The 17188-nt window shown below is 35.1% G+C and overlaps 1 protein-coding gene across 3 annotated transcripts in view; it reads left to right on the forward strand.

The window, feature by feature from the left end:
* LOC138736599 (flap endonuclease GEN homolog 1) overlaps positions 1 to 17188 on the forward strand; it is a 68048-nt gene that overhangs the window by 34147 nt on the left and 16713 nt on the right. For 2 of the 3 annotated variants that reach the window (XM_069886378.1, XM_069886379.1), the window contains 6 exons: positions 4494 to 4530; positions 4612 to 4692; positions 6515 to 6645; positions 8062 to 8123; positions 8628 to 8768; positions 12366 to 16385. In XM_069886378.1, the coding sequence (XP_069742479.1) occupies positions 4494 to 4530; positions 4612 to 4692; positions 6515 to 6645; positions 8062 to 8123; positions 8628 to 8768; positions 12366 to 13897 (1984 nt within the window). In that variant the 3' untranslated portion in view covers positions 13898 to 16385. Of the gene's footprint in view, positions 1 to 4493; positions 4531 to 4611; positions 4693 to 6514; positions 6646 to 8061; positions 8124 to 8627; positions 8769 to 12365; positions 16386 to 17188 lie in introns of those variants that run through there. The other variant, XR_011340429.1, reaches the window with a different exon arrangement.

Here is a 17188-nt window from a genome sequence, read left to right on the forward strand (position 1 = left end):
CACATAGAGCATTGAGCCCAAAGCCACAGTTGGACCAGAAGCCATGCTCAATACTAGTCAGATTTCTTCGATATGAAGTATGAGAGAAGATTTTAAGCTGGTGGCGAAGCAAGCAAAAGTACGACAGACAACCATAATTTATAATGGGAATAAGATTTTTTTCTATCCCATTACAAGTTTTGAGTCGTTGAAAAGAGGAAAGAATTCAATGCAGTTAAAAATATTTTATGGAAGAGAGGTTATGCCTTTGTCTTAAGGTATCTGGCAGTTTTGAAGGATTTCATTCCAGAAGGGAGAAATAGGTTTTTCATAGAATCTAATGAGGCAAAAGGTGTAACAACATCACACACCTTTGGGGGGGGAGGGTTCTCTATTACTTGTTTCTATTTTTTCTTATTTTACACCCGGATTGTCTAAGATTATTGTAATGTATGCTGTTATTTTAGTTGAAGTGAGAAGAGTGGGAAAGGGACGATCGATGGACAGAATATTTAATATTGGTACTTATTAGTATTAATATTAATGGAATTCAGAATCCAATAAATTGAAAAAAAATTAAATTATGTGAAAAAGATTAAAGTGAATATAGCTTTTTTGCAAGAAACTCATTTGACTGAAATAGAAATGGGAAGTTTAAAAAAAAGATTGGGTTGGATGTATCTGTATTGGTTTCTTAATTTAATTCCAAGGCCAAAGGAGTAGCTATATTAATAAATAAAATTTTACCAATTAAAATATTGGATACAACTATAGATAAAACAGGAAGATATGTAATGATTAATTGTCAAATTTATTCAGAATATTGGGCATTAATGAATATATATGCACCAAATGTGGATGATGGGTAATTTTCCAAGATATTTTTATACAATTATCAAGTGCCTAGGGGGAAATAATAATGGATGGAGATTTTAATTTTGCTTTTGATTCAAAAATGGATAGATCAGTTGGAAATATTGTTAAAAATAAAGTAGTTAAAATCATGACAGATTTAATGAATGAGATGAGACTTGTTGATAGTTGGAGGAAAATTCATCCTAATGATAGGGACTATTCTTTTAGACATAAGACATATTCACATATTGGTATGTTTTTAGTCTCTACACAATTACAAGCTAGAGTTCAGAAGAATATCAGGCAAGAAAATTATCAGATCATTCACCTTTAGTGATGTCAATTGTGTTGGAAGAAGAACAAAATGTAGGTTAGATGGAGATTTAATACAGTACTTTTAGAGGAAGGATGTTTGTGAATTTATGAGACAACAGATAAAGTTCTTTTTCTAGAAATTAATGAACACTCATTAGCAAATAAATTTATATAGGACTATGAAAACCTATTTAAGAGAACAAATAATAAGTTACACATCTAAAATAAATATATGAAAGTAGAAGATCAATTAGACAAAGATATGTTGTATTTAGAAAAGGAAATGCATGTTCATAAAAATGAATAGAAATGAAAATTATTGTAGTCAAAAAAATTGAAACTTAATATAATACGATCTTATAAAGTAGAAAGAGATATACTGCCCACACGACAGAAATATTATGAATTAAGTGATTGAGCCCATAATGTTTTAGAATGGCAACTCAAAGTGGAACAATTATCAAGAACAATAAAAGAGAAACTGGTCAAATTACATATAAAATGCAAGAAATTAATGATGATTTTAGGAATTTTTTAAACAATTATATTGGACTGAATCTTTGAAGGATGAGGAAAAAAATAGATGAATATCTATCACAAGTTACATTGCCTGAATTAACTGTCAATTAAAAAATTGAAATTATATAATTCCTTTACTGATGTTGAAGTGTATAATATTTTGATGTCTTTGCCAAATAGTCAGGCTCCAGGAGAGGACTGTTTCTCTCCGGAGTTTTATAAAGAATTTAAGGAGTTCTTAATTCCTGTTTTTATGGGAATTTTGAATCAAATGAGAGACTCTGATGACTTAGCAGTATCTTTTAAAACAGCATTAATAAAAGTTATTCCAAAAAAGGGGAAAATCCTGTATCATCCTCTCATAGGCAGATATCATTATTAAATACAGATTATAAATTGTATCAAACCAAACTGCATGTAATAAGGTTCCTGTTTATTTATTACATCTGAAACATTCGAATCAAGTCCACGTAATTTATACTGAGTATAAATTGGTGTGTAAAAAAAAAATAATAATAATAATAATAATATTGTATCATTTGCTATCTAACATTAATTGTATTAGTTACACTCTCCTGGCACAATCTTGACCAGGCCTCATCATGAATTTGTATATTTAAATCTTTTTCCTATTTTTTTTTACTTAAATAGTTCCTTTTTCTGCATTGTGTCTTGTAATTGTATATACATACAAGTTCTTACAGAACCAGAAATATCATTGAAGAAAATAAATGTGTGTTTGGCAGAATATGGTTTGATATCAGGTTATAAAGTCAATGTAGGAAAGAGTGAAGTGATACCTATGAATGATGGGGACTATACATTAAGTAAGCAGTTGATGAAGTTTAAGTGGCAAAAGGAAGCAATTAAATATTTAGGAATTAATATTGATAGAAATGTAAATAATTTATTTAAATTGAGTTATCTACCATTTTTTTAAAAATAATGAAGATTTAAAGGGATGGAATGATTTACCAATAACTAATAGGACGGATAAATTGTATAAAGATGAATATTTTTCCGAGGTTGCAATATTTAATTCAGTCATTACCCATTCCTATACCAACAAGTTTTTTCAAGAATTAAGTAAAATTGAAAGAAAATTTATTTGGCGTGATAAAATGCCAAGGATAGCTTTGGAAAAATTAACTTGTAAATTTGATTAGGGAGGATTACAGTTGCTGAATTTAAAAAATTATTATAAAGCATTTCAATTAAGATTTCTATCCTCCTGTTATCAAATTGGGGAGAAGACAGTGTGGTACATATTGAAATGAATACTATAGGAGAAACTAATCCAGAACATATTTTGTATAAATGGAACAAAGAACTTTTGAAAGGAGTACCAATTTTAAAACATTTATTCAAGATATGGAATGGAATTCATATAGAAAGAGGAATTAAGAACTACTAAATAGCTAAGACAATGTTAAAGCAGAATCCACTTCTTACTTTTATTTTAAATAATCCTCTTTGATATCTGGCACAATAACGGGATAAAGATATAGGATAGGTTCTTTTTTTTCTTGACTTTTTGAAAAAATGCAAGAGAAATACAATATACCAAATAAAACTTTTTCTATACTATCGGCTTAAATCATATTTAAAGAAATTCAGTGCAAATTTTATACTTCCAGAACAGAGCCTATTTGAGTATTTAATAATTCATACATTTATTGAGAAATTTATTACTTATATGTATATACAATTACAAGACACAATGCAGAAAAAGGAACTATTTAAGTCAAAAAAAGATTTAAATATACAAATTCATGATGAGGCCTGGTCAAGATTGTGCCAGGAGTGTGTAACTAATACAATTAATGTAAGATAGCAAATGATACAATATAATTTTTTTTTACACCAATTTACATTCAGTATAAATTACGTGGTCTTGATTCAAATGTTTCAGATGTAACAAAGAAGCAGGAACCTTATTACATGGAGTTTGGTTTTGTAAAAAGTGGGAAAATTTTGGGAAGATTTGAATATATTTTTGGGACAAATCATGAAGATGCAGATACCAAAAGATCCCAGAATATTTTTGCTCGGTGATTTATAAGACATTGGACACTAAATTGAAGTTAGACAAGATATCAACAAAAAATTTTGAGTGTAGCAATAGTGGTGGCACAGAAATGTATGGCAGTTACATGGCAGTCGGATAATTTTATATGGTTGGATAGATGGCATTAGTAATTCAAAATTGTATACCATTACTTTTAATTTCAGGAATCAACCTGAGAATTTTTATATGATTTGGAAACCATATATGATTCCATCAGTAAGAGTCCATCCACATCATCCATAACCCCTACTCCTCCCAATTAGTATGTACAGGATAGAATAATATGTTAGGAATATATGAAAAGTGAATGATAAATAAATTCTCTTTTTTCTCTTTTTCTTTGGGGGAGGAAGGTGGGGAATAAAAAGAAAAAAATATGTATTATTTTGTTCTGATGAAGAATTTATATGTATGTATTGATGCAAATGAAAAATAAAATTTTGAAAAAAATGATGTGGGGGGCAAGTTTAAAAGCAATTTGGAATGCACGTTTTTTTGTTTACGAAGAGTGATGGATCCCTACAGTGCACTGCCAGAGAAGATGGTAGAAATAAATATGATAATACATTAGTTTCTAGATGTTTAACTAATAGGAGTGAAATCACATTGCATGATCATTCATGTGGTCAGACCATATTTGTACCTATGTTTACATGACATCAAAATTTAATCCTTAATTTTAAAGTGTTTCCTCAAGATGTAAAAATATAAATGAGGGTTTGTTCATTGTACTAAATCTGATTTCTCTGTCTTTCAGAAAAGCAAAAGCTTGTGAGCATTTCCCGTTCAAAGAGGTAAAACCAAAATTATTTTCTGTTAATTCCTTGAGAGGTTGATAAAGTATACTTAATAAAATGCTATTTTGTGTACTTCAGGTGATCAGGGAATTTCTGGTCAGCAAAGACCAACCAATTCAAAAAGTTCAGTGGAAGCGCCCAAAACTATTATTCCTTCAGGTATGTGATATCATTTTGCAAGAAAGGCCACCTTGAATTTCACTGTAGTGCAGCCATTCTCAATTGGGGGGAAGTGGGGGGGGGGGGGGGGTTTGCTATGAAGCCTCTTGGGGCCATATCTCATTTAAAGGTTGGGAGTCACATACTGAAATCATTAAAAAAAATGATTTTTATGTAGTCGGTAGGAGAGAAGTACAAAATAAACCAATAAAATTTGATAACTTCAGAGGGAAATGGGGCCCATAAACTTTGAGCAGATTTGTTAGGGGGCCAGAGCCAAAAAAAGGTTGAGAATAGCTGCTATAGTGCACCTAATTAGAAAATCCATGTTGAAAACCGTCAAGGTCAGATGTTAAGTAAACTAATCAAGGTGATAATCAGTCTCAATTTTGATCCTTACCTTTTATTGGGTTAGTTGATTGTAACAGAGAATTAGTGTTGCATTACTCTGAACATCTGTTCAGACCAATAACCAGGCTTATACGTTAAACCAAAATTTGATTTATCTAGAATTTAAAATTAATCCAGACATGAATAAATACAGCAAAAAATGATTACAGTAGAAGAACATCTGATTTCCTGCTCATAATTTTGACAGTTTATGGGTGAAAACAAAAGTTTTGAAATTCTGGTGTTCTTGCAGTTTAATGATTATCTGGAATAAAGCTTGTCAATAACCTTCAGCATGTGGCTCTTGAGCCAGCACATCAATTGCCTTCAAAACAGCAAAGAGTTTTTTGTTATCTGCTTTGAAAGCTTAGTTGATTTTGTCACCAAACATTGTGTTTATGGATATCACTTTGGCTGATACTATTTCTTGACAGATGAATGCCTGGGAAAAGCAGTTCTGATTCCTTAAAATAAAAGGTTTTAAAATTTCCAGCCATGTGGTCTGACGTTCCATGATTTGAGATACTTCATTTGACCTTTTAATGTGACATTAATTGGCATGGAATAATTAATTTATCTTCCACAATCACACAATAGAGATTATATTTGAGGAAATTCAGTACGACATCAGTAACTTTGGCAAATTTCTACAGATGTCTAGTGGAAAGTGTGCTGACCAGCTGCATCATATCCTGGTATGGGGGCAACAATACCTCTGAGCGGAAAACCCTTCAACAGGCAGTGGATGTAGCCAAAGTTCAAAGTTATTGGCAGAGAACATGCATGACATCACATACAACTGTGAGATTCTCTTCCTGTACTCTGAACTTTTAATAGTGTGAAATAGCCTGTCAATGTATATACATAAATCTAAAATTAGCACAACTTTATACAAATGGCAAAAGTTCAACTTTTTAAAATTCCAGATTAATAGCAGAATTAGAGCTCTGTTCTACCCATGCATATGGAGAGGTTGAAGAAAGAAAGGGTTGAGTTTCAGTTTTTCACTTCCACTCTTTATTGATGAAGAAAGGCCATAATTACATAATCATGACAGAACTGCAAAATTTAAAGAAGAGGGAGAAAATCTGGGAAATGGTGTCTGTTAAATTTATTACATCTTGACATTGAAATAGTTTATCATATTTTCAGCATTTTCCAAGGATTCATGCATATATGAGCCTGGAAGGTGATGATTTCCTTTGAATCTCTTTACCAGGAGTCCAGGATGAGAAAACTTTCCACCTTCATGGGAATGTAACTGCTGAGATCACTTTGTAGTATATAAGATGAGGTTAAAGTTTCACAGCTGGGATAAAAAAATGATGGAGCAGTATCTTAAATTAAAAGAAAAATGTTTTTAGTGTTATTATCTTGTGAGAACAATAAGATAAAAATGCCACAATGGAATCTTTCCTTTTTGTATCTTCAGAATTTTGCCTTGGATAAAATGGTGTGGCCTAGGCACTACACATGTGAAAAAGTGCTACCATTACTTTCACATTATGACATGAAGGAAAGAAGACTGGGTCAAGGAGATCCATGCCATTTACAGCCTGTAAGGTAACAAAATAGTGATTTTTTTTAAAAATTCAGTAGGTTTGAAGGAATCTGTTGTAAGACAATAAACATATGGAGTCAGTATTTCAGGTTAATAGCTTTCATCCAAACTAGAAAAAGTTAGAAATAGAGTTGTAGGTGAGGACCAACAAAGAGGGGAAGTAAAGGCTTTGTTATGATGGAGACTACAAATGGTTGAAGGATGCAACTGGTTGTAATGGCTGAAAGAGTGTGCAAATTGACCTGAAGGTTTCCATTTGATGAAGCTGCCTCATTTCAATAAAGGTTACTTGAATATGGAATGTTTCCTCTTCCAAAAAAATTTTACAAAGGAAATAATTGGTTCCAAATTAATGTATTTGAACTTCTGTGATATGAAGTATTTCAGTATCATGACATGTACATTTTAAAGCATGGTGTGCTGATCATTCCCAGTTTTTCCCTCTCCTCTCAAATGGCATTTCACCTTCTGACTAGTCATATTTCAGTGTTCCAGACTGAACAATGAATTTAATAATTTCACATAATCGGCCATTTCACCTTTCAGGTTTTCTCTCTCCTCTGTACTTTCAGATGTTGTTCACCCCTCCTATTTGCAACTCCTTTTCATTGCAAGAATATCTTTTTTGTTTTTTCACCAGCCTGTCTCCAGGTTACAAATGTGTTCAGTTACCTGGGTCTGTCCATAAACTGAATTTGTACTTAAGGCAGAACAGGTACTTACAGTTCTTATTTAGCACTTGTGAGGTAACATTATGCGCATGCGGGAATTGGGGAATACCCTGTTGATAAGTTGATAAGTTGTTCATAACCTGGACGTTTGTAAATCAGGGACTGCCTGTAATTCCTTCTAGCTGGCATCTCCAACATTTCTATTATGATCTTTAACCTAATACAGACTTTTCTCTCTCTGCCCCAAGCTCTTTCTCCATAGGTTTTTCCATTTTCCCAATTCTGATTAAAACTAAACAGATCTAAAATGTTTCCTCTATTTCTCACTCCTCAGATGTTGCCTGGTTTGGTAATTAATCCCAATGTTTTCTGTTTTTCTTTCTGTTTCCAGCATGGCTTTAATCCCAATTATTTATTGCTCTTGTACTTTTGCTTTAATAATTCTGATCAAAATGCTGACATTATTTATAATTACTGAAAGAACAGACAGCTTACTTGGTAAATCTTTAAATACAAGAAGTGAGTGGCCATACAAGTATAATTTCATGTTCTGGAAGTAATGGTCCACATCAAATTTCTGAACCTCTTTCTAACATAGGACCCAGGTAAAGATGGAGAAGTGAAGCATGAACACTCCTAAAATACTTTGGTTTTTCTGAGCTATGAAGATGTAGCTGTGGTCTAATGCATTATGGAAATTATGTGTGCCTTCAAGTTTCTTATATATTTTTCTTTTTTTTTTCTAAGCATTGTCAAAACAAGAATTCGGAATGGGATTCCATGTTTTGAAATTCTATGGGAAAAACCAGGTAGGTTTTTTTTGACAGATCAAGGCAGTGTTTGGTATTGAATACTTGGCTTTCTGTACAAAAGTGGTCAGCAATGAACATTGCTCATGTAAGAGAATCCTAAATGGTCAAATGATAGCATAAACATTTAATATGCAAAACTGACTGTGATTGATCTCTGTTTGTATGCAAATTCACTTGGATAAATGTGTTGTTGCAAGCCTTGTGCACTTCTATTTGAAGACCAGCTAATTCAGATCAACCATTTCAAGAAGCAAAAATTGAGATGTTTCCAGATTTTAAAAATTAGATTTTTTTAAACGTGAAATATATTTCAACCATCTTTGGGATTGATAAGACTTTACTTTCTGTCAGTATGTTTGTAATTATCCATAATAAAAATCAAATTACTTCTCACAATAATTTAATGTTTCAGAGAAAATTCTTTGCTATTGTTTGGTATTTAGAAAAGACTAGGTTGAGTGGACACCCATAGATGTTTTTATGATTCTTGCTATTTCCTAGAACATTATGTTTACTCAAATGAACAGTCAGAAGGTTCTTACGGGACAGTGACAACCATAGAGGAACAAGTTTTGTTTGAAGCAACGTATCCAGACATTACTACTCAATTTCATCATAAAAAAGAGAAGAAGCATCAAAAAAGTAAGTTTCCTGCGATAAGGAATGTTGATTTTAGTTAAATATCTTCACAGAGAATATGGGCCAGACTTTGCTGCCTGCATAAACAGCTGGACTCTCCATTGCCTACATTTTCCAGATCTGTCGATGCTGTCAATTCATTAACAAAAAGTGTTGATCTGTATTTGGGAGTGCCAAATGTTGTAGGGTATCCTTTTAAACTGTTATTAAGGTTATTTCTCCTGGACTCGGCATATCAAGTTGTTCAATATATTGGACCCAGGAAAAATAACTCTTTTGGCTTTAATTTATATATTGTAAACAATTTTTCCACCATATCCTCATTTTCCACACTCCCCCCACCACCCCCCTCCCACTATCACACTAAAGACAGGCCCTTCAACCCATCTAGTTCATGCTGAACTATTTATTCAGCCTAGTCCCATTGACCTGCACCTAGACCATAGCCCTCCATACTCCTCTCATCCATTTTCTTGTATGTCAAAATGAAGCCCACATTCACCACTTCATCTGGCAGCTCATTCCACGCACTCACCAGTCTCTGAGTGAAGAATTTCCCCCTTGTGTTCCCTTTATACATTTCTCCTTTCACTCATAACCCATGTCTATTCATTTAAGATCTTGTCCATCTACCATGCCCCGCATGGTTATATCCACAATTATCATTAAGGGGATCACTTCTTTCCCTAGTTACCTTTTGGTTCTTAACATACTTACAGAATCTCTTGGATTTTTCTTAATCTATCTACCAACAATATCTCAAGTCCTCTTTCTGCCCTCCAGATTTCCTCCTCAAGTGCAGTCCTACATTCCTTATACTCTTCAATTTGCCTAATGTAATCTGCTAATACCTGAACCTGCCTCCATTTCCGACCTCACTTTCAAAAGCATCCCACTTGCCAGATGGTCCTTTTACCTGCTAATACCTCTCCAAATTAAACTCTGCAAGTCACTTAACTGCTCTAATTTCTCAAGAGGACCATCAGAATATTGCTTCTGAAAACTTTCCGGGACACACTTAACATATTTTGTCCCATCTAATCTCTCAGCACTGTGGCAGTTCCAATCAATATCAGGGAAGTTAAAATCTTCTAGGTATCGAAAACCTTCCTATATATTTGCTCTCCTTATTCCCACTGACTAACTTGGGGCCTATAATACAATTCCATCAAAGTGATCTTCCCCCCCCCCCCCAACACCATTCCTAAATTCTCATATATTGCCTCACTGGGTGTGACCCCAGGAATTTCCTCCCAAAGTATTGCCATGATGTTCTCCCTAATCAAAAGTACAACTATCCCTCCTTATCTCTACCTCTTTCACTCCTGAAGCATTTTTACCCCAGAATGAGGAGCTGCCAGTTCTGGCCAGCCGACAGACCATGTTTCTGTAATAGCTATAATATCCCAATGTGCCGATCCTTGTCCTAAGCTCATCTGCCTTGCCTGTCAGCCTTCCAGCTTTTACAGGAATTGCTCATTTTCATTTCTATATTTCCCAGACTCCTACTTTGGGTGCTCTGCCAGATCCGTTTTAAATCCTCCCTTAGTAGCTCCAGCAAACCTCTCTGCCAACATATCAGCCCTTCTGTTCACTGTAACCTTTCCCTGTTGTATAGGATACCTCTGGCCTAGATGAGATTCCAATGGACCAAGACCCTGAATCCTTCCTTCTTGCATCAGCTCCTTAGCCACACATTCATCTGGCCTTTTACCCTCACTTGTGTAGGGCAACAAGAATAATCCAGAGATGACAAGCCTTGGGGTGCTGTTTTTAACACTGCCTAATTCCCCATATTGACTTTGCAGAGCCTCATCCCTTTTCCTATTTCTGTTACTGATACCAATGTATACAACTATCTCTGTCTGATCAACCTCCCCCAGACAATGTCCTGCAACTGCTTAGAGATGTCTTTGACCCTGGTTCTCAGGAGGTAAGGAATTATCACAGAATCTCATTTGCAACTACAGAATTTCCTGTCTTTCCCCTAACAGGAATGGAAGCAATGTTTTAGGCTTTGTTCTTCATAAGAAACAACTATCCAGGATTTGCACCCATGTTGTCAGAATGGATAACCTTGCCTCATGATTTGATGGTTCATGAAATTTGAGTGAAATTGAGCTGCAATGTTCTTCAGAGTATTGTTGTGGTCCTTTCCAAGTCATTGTCCACATAGAGGGAGAATGGAATTCCAGAGCCCCATGGACCCACATCCAAATTGTTGCAGAGGAGGGAAAAAACATTTTTATTTAAAATTAATTTTGATATTTTAATTAAAATATAGATCAGTGGTTTTCAAACTGCCCCCCTAAACTCACATTCCACCTTAAGCAATCCCTATGCCATAAGTTCTCTGTAAGGAATTACTTAAATTGGTATGTGAGTGGAAAGAAAAAGATTTGAAAACCACTGTTTTAATTGTACCTAACTGACTCGTTATGTGCACGGTTTCATAACTCCAAAGGAAGTGGGCCATTGACGATATTTTTTAAGCAAAATATTTCAGTAACAATTGGATCTAGAGCAGTGGTTCTCAGCCTTCCTTTCCCATTCACATACCACCTTAAGCAATCCCTTACCAATCACAGAGCACTTATGGCATGGATTGCTTAAGGTGTAATTTGAGTTTAGGGGGACAGTTTGAAAACCACTGATATAGATGGTCCAGGAACTGTAATTTACAAAGATTATTGGTGATGCCTTGCAGTATTGAAAAGCATCTCTGTGTGAAGATTTAAAGATAAAGCACAGTAACAGAACCTTCCTGCCCTGTACAACCCTGTGCGTTTTTGAAGGGTGGGAGGAAACCGGAGCACCCAGAGGAAACTCAGCTAACACAGAAGAGCATACAAACCCCTTATAGACAGCACTGGATTTGAAGCTAGGTCACTGGCCCTGTAATAGTATCGTGCATTTGATAGAGCAAAATGGATTGGGCATTAGAATTGGAATTGAAAGTGTAAAATATCTGCAGGTACAGAAAATGCAGGAAATGCCCAGCAGGTCAGGCAGTATCTGAGGAGAGAGAAGTTAACATTTCATGTTGATGATGATTCTTTGGTTCTGTTTTGTTTATTATTTCAGCAGAGTGAATATATTCTACTCTCCCTGAAATTTCTCTCTTGTTTTCGATGAAATGAATTCCAGAAGCTCTAAAATTATGATTGAATGCCTAATTGAGTATTTCAGACTCTTCCCTTAATATACATTGTACCTTTAGATTTGTTCCCCATCCCCACTCTCCTTTGTCCATTTTTCTTCTTGAACAGGTGTAATGTAAAAATCTCCTTAAAATCTTGCCAGCTAATTTGGTTTACTATTTTTTGACCACCTCTCGAACTTCGGTTAGATAAATTTTTACATGACAGAGGAATTAGGGGATATGGGGAGAAGGCAGGTAGGTGGAGTTAGGTCATAAATTAGATCAGCCATGATCATATTGAATGGCGGAGCAGGCTCGATGGGCCATTTTTGGCCTACTCCTGTTCCTACTCCCTATTTTCCTATGTTCATTTTGTGACGTTTCCACAATATGTTAAATGGAAATCAACTTAATCCTTTCACTTTATAGATGGATTTCTTTTTTGTGCTTTACTTCAGGAAAAAGTAGGAAAAATGACAAGACTGCTCCAGTACCTGATGAAATCACACAACTAATGTCTGGAATGAGTTTACAATCTTTCCATAACAGTTTGTTTGCCAGAAATGAATCTGGTGAAAAATGTGCAGGTCAAGAAACAAATCCTTCCAGCTGCACAGATTGGAGTTCTTGTATTGATATCTCTACTGAATATTGTGCGTCTCCCAAAAAATTCTGGAGGGAAACTGCTAATGAAGTTGCCCAACCGACAAATAATAGTACAGAAAAAGAAAATTCTGACAGTGAGTCTACATTTCTCAAAACATCAGAAAATAGGAAGAATTGCTCGACTGTTTCTCCTTCCGTGTCTTTATTGGTTGCAGATTTGCACTTGAGTGACATTGACTGGAGTTCATCATTTAGTACACAATTTTCAGAACACACATCAATAATGCAAACTGAAACTTCTGAACAAGCTCAGTTAGTGATCAATGACAATAGTGTTCTCAATGGCTCATCCATCAAATTAGTAGAGGGCAAAGTGGTGAAGGAAAACACTCAAGAGCGTGTTCAAAAAAGTTTGAAATTTGTTGAAGATGCGTCCATGCTACAAGATTTCAATCAGCTACCTTTAAAAGATAGAATTCTATTCAAGAATGCCTGCCAGCTTTTATCTTTGCCTCAGCCAGCTGCTAATTCTATTGGAAACAACTTGTTGCCATGTTCTACTTCTTTTAAAAGTGCCATGCCACCTGCAGAAGCCAAACTTGTATATGATTCCAATGAAAAGAAGCTCACAAAGAACCTTTTCTCAGAAACTCAACAACCCCAGCAAGAGCAAAGGACACTTTACAATTTTGACCAGACTGCAGGCCATCATTCCAGGCTGTTGATTGTACCTGAAAGGAAAAATGTAAAAGATTCAGTAGAGAAGGTAGTTGGAATTCATGATTCACCTCTGCAGTCGTACCAAATTTCAAAGTCTGATAGCGTCTCACTTGCAGTGGAAAAAAGCAAAGTGCATGAAATGAAACCAGTGACTGGAAGTAGATCGACAATTGCGAAAAAAAGTGTGTGTTGCGACACATCTTTGTCTAGTGAAGACAGCGATGCAGAAAAATCAAGAAAGGGAAAACAAAAGCGATTTGGAGAGGACACCGTGAAGCCATTTTGCGCTGCAAAACTCCATCAACCTAGTGTTCAGCAGAAGAAATCTATGCCTAGGACTGTCAGATCCTGTGGAACCAGCATTCAGTCTAAGGTCATCGATATTAAGAACATCAAAACTAAAAGCAAAATTGTCATATCCCAGAAAAATACTTCAGAAGCGAAACCCCATTCTGGCAACACCATTCTGTTGAAATCACCTTTGAGCAGCATGGAACATTACAAACATTCCAGTGATGGTGAGGATTCCATTATAGTGATAAGTGACAGTCCCCTTCCACTTTCTGAAAAGCTGAAGCTCGAAAGTAGTCGAATTGATACTCAGAAATTTGAGAACACCATGTTTGATCACATTGAATGTCAAGCCTATGATTGTTTTCTCTGAACAATTTTAACATTGCAAACTGTCGGTCATTTAAAATGCTCCATCATAATTTTTTTTTAAATCCTAACTGTGCAGTGTTTTCCAAATCCTTTTTCACTTAACTAAAATAAACTGATCTGCCATTTCGTATAAGTAGCTGAGTTATATATAAAGTTATACGGTGTAACCTGTTTGGATATGATAATAGAGGACATAAGTCGAATGTAAATTAGGTCATTAATTTAAAAATGTTGAGGATAAAATGGACATTATTGTTGGTAGCAGTGATGTAAAACAACAATGGCATGCTTAAATAAAAACAAAATGCTGGAAATGGTCCATAGATTAGTTAGAGAAACAGTTAACATTTCAGGAATCCAAAAAGACAACTAACAATTTTTCAGTTGCAGGGAAGGAGTGAGGATGGAGAAGAGGGGTGAGACAGGTAGATCAAGGGAATTCCTCTGATAGGCTGAGATTGTATGAATTAACTTGGCAATAGGAGTTGCATTAGGATCAGATTGTGCTTCTTTGCCTGTATAATGTGTTGCTAATAACAGGATTTACTGTGTATGTACCAAATAAAGACAACTGGGACGAGCTCAGAATGCCATCTTGGTCCGGATGGATGAGTTGGGCCAAAGATCTTTGATTTTCTGAATTTTCTCTTGGCTGCGTAAGAGATATAGCCCCTATGAAGGCATTTGATAGTTGTGCTGGATAAATTTTAATTGTCACAAAATACCAAGTACAATGAGAAAGATTCCTCTGCAAACAGGCTAGCAGGTTAACTAACATTCATACAGCAGTATAAAGAGCACAAGTTACAGAGTATAGGATTACAATGAAAAAGAACAGCAGAATGATAGCACTGTTATGGGGTTTATTCAAGAACCTGATCACTGCAGAAAGAAACTATCTTTAGCCTGGTTATGCCGGCTTTTATGTTCTTAAGCATTCCTCCCAGTGAGTCTATCAATATGTTGGCTGTCTTTCCTTATCAGCAGAAAATGAGTCCATGGAGGGGAGGGAAGTTTGTCTTCTTTTCTGAGCTGCATTCACAACATGTAGCTTCTTCCATCTTGAGCAGAACAGCTCTCATACCACACTGTCATGTATCCAGCAAGGATGCTCTCAATGATGCACCTGGGACAAGGGGGCATACCAAACTTCCTTTGTCTTCTTAGAAAGTGGTGGCATTGGTGTGCCTTCTTGGCTGTTACATCCACATGCTTTTCCCAAGTCAGGTCATTTGAACTGTTTACTCCAAAGAATTTGAAGGAATCTACACTTTCAACTTTAGCATCAATAATATGAACAGAGGTGTGGACTCTGTCCCCTCTTCAAAAGTCAATGATCATCACTTAATTGACATTGAGAGAGAAGTTGTTATCTACAAGTAATGTAGCCACTACTTGTACAAGAAAGGTTCAACTTTCTTGTTTAGTTTAACCATATAACCATTTTCGGAGCGGAAACAGGCCATGTTGGCCTTTCGATTTTGTGCGCCCTCTTCAGGCATTGGTCCCGGTAGATCTTCATTCAATAACAATGGACGAATTCAATCCAGGTGGAATCAGTCGTGGAAATGTTTGTGAAACGTGCAGTTCAATACTTCATAGCTACTCTGGGCTACAGATTGCTCTAGATTGAGGTTTCCCTTGTGCTTTGCTTCATGGCAGTTATATTAGAGTGATAAAAATGGATGGTTTCATTGAGTCATGGCTCATGAAGGGAGAGGATGTGTATTTTATATTTTGATGATTTTTTTTCTGTTTTGTAGAGGTAAATGAGATTAATTTAGTTTAGCATTGAAATTCTCTAATTTGAAGCAGCATTGCAACATCCAGTAAAAAAATAATTTGCCACTCTTGGTAATAATGCACATCATCTATTTCCCAAAAAATGTGGTAAAGTCATTTGTGCTTTTCTCATATCTTCCAGCCTGTTCCATAACATTCCTGGAATGATTTCAAGAGAAAGGAAATTTTTGACACACGTCTAATTTGTGCTGCTTCATTTAAGGTCCAAATTATGGGGCATCCTGCTGATAAAAGAACTCACATAAAAGTGTCCTGTGATTTTTGTGTGACTAAATAACAACAAAGGGTTCTGTGTGTTCATTCACACACAATTGTGAAAGGTCTTCGATAAGCTGGTGATCTGATAGATCTCCTGAACCCCTGGGGAAATTTTACTTTGTTCTTTCAAGGTTTAAATCACTTGCTGGATTTAAATGGCTTTTTTTTAAGTGGAACATTTTCAGTAAGGTTTATTCGGTGAAGCAATGCTCATCTGACAGCAGCCACAATTAAATAATTAAAGGTTTAGATTTTTAGCAAATTAGCTATTTAGATATTAAAAATTCCTTTTGTAATCAAGTACTTTTGGAATGCATAAAATGCAATAAATGAAATGGAAAAAAAAATGTTGCAAAGATAGTTTGTCTTGAGCAAAGGAAATTACAAAGTTTAAACTGAAATCTTTCATCATTTAATGTTTAAACGTATTCTGCATTATATTGATCAGAACTATGGAAAATGCAGAAAGCAATACATATAAATTGTATAGGTATCATAAATTAATATTCCTTTAAGAATAAATGCCAAGGGAAATGCTATATTTCTAACAAACTTTGAAACAAGGTTTATTTTTTTTATCAATTCACATCAAAGATTAAGTTTGTCAGTAGCCCCTTCAACACAGCTTCTTCAAGGTGGGAATATTGTGCTATGCTGTTCTGGGTAAAAGGTACAAACACGGAAAGGGGGTCATTGTAGTTTCGCTTTTAAACCAGCAGTGGAGGTAGTCACAATCCCAAATCACATTATGCTGGCATTGTTTGGTTCAGTGTAAACAAGCAAAGCTGGCTTAATGATAAGTCTTCTTTATAGCAGTATTGCAGGATCTCTAGATTTGTACACTTTGCATAAATATTGTTCATTGCAAGCCTTTACTTCTCTGGAAATGTTGGAGCAGTAACACTCAGTCTGAATGGTTGTTTGTATATGATGGATTGAAATCACGCAAAATTTAGGGCTCATTTATTTCAGTTTAAATATTCCTTCAAAGACAATATCACTGGTACTGGAATCATTGCAAGTATGCAGGTTTTAAATTGGTACAATTTTTTTTTAATGGTCAAAATTTGCAGCATAAATAATGCTAAAATCTTTGACGCTCACCATTATTGAGATATAAATCATACTGCAAGTTCTTGAACCCATGCATGTAATTTAACTTTATGGAAAACTGACTGAGGGCACACGGTCATGAGGTGGACAGGAAAAGAGATTCAAAGGCTTTCTTAAG

This window comes from Narcine bancroftii, chromosome 6, assembly GCF_036971445.1.
Source record: "Narcine bancroftii isolate sNarBan1 chromosome 6, sNarBan1.hap1, whole genome shotgun sequence".
Classification (NCBI taxonomy): domain Eukaryota; kingdom Metazoa; phylum Chordata; class Chondrichthyes; order Torpediniformes; family Narcinidae; genus Narcine; species Narcine bancroftii.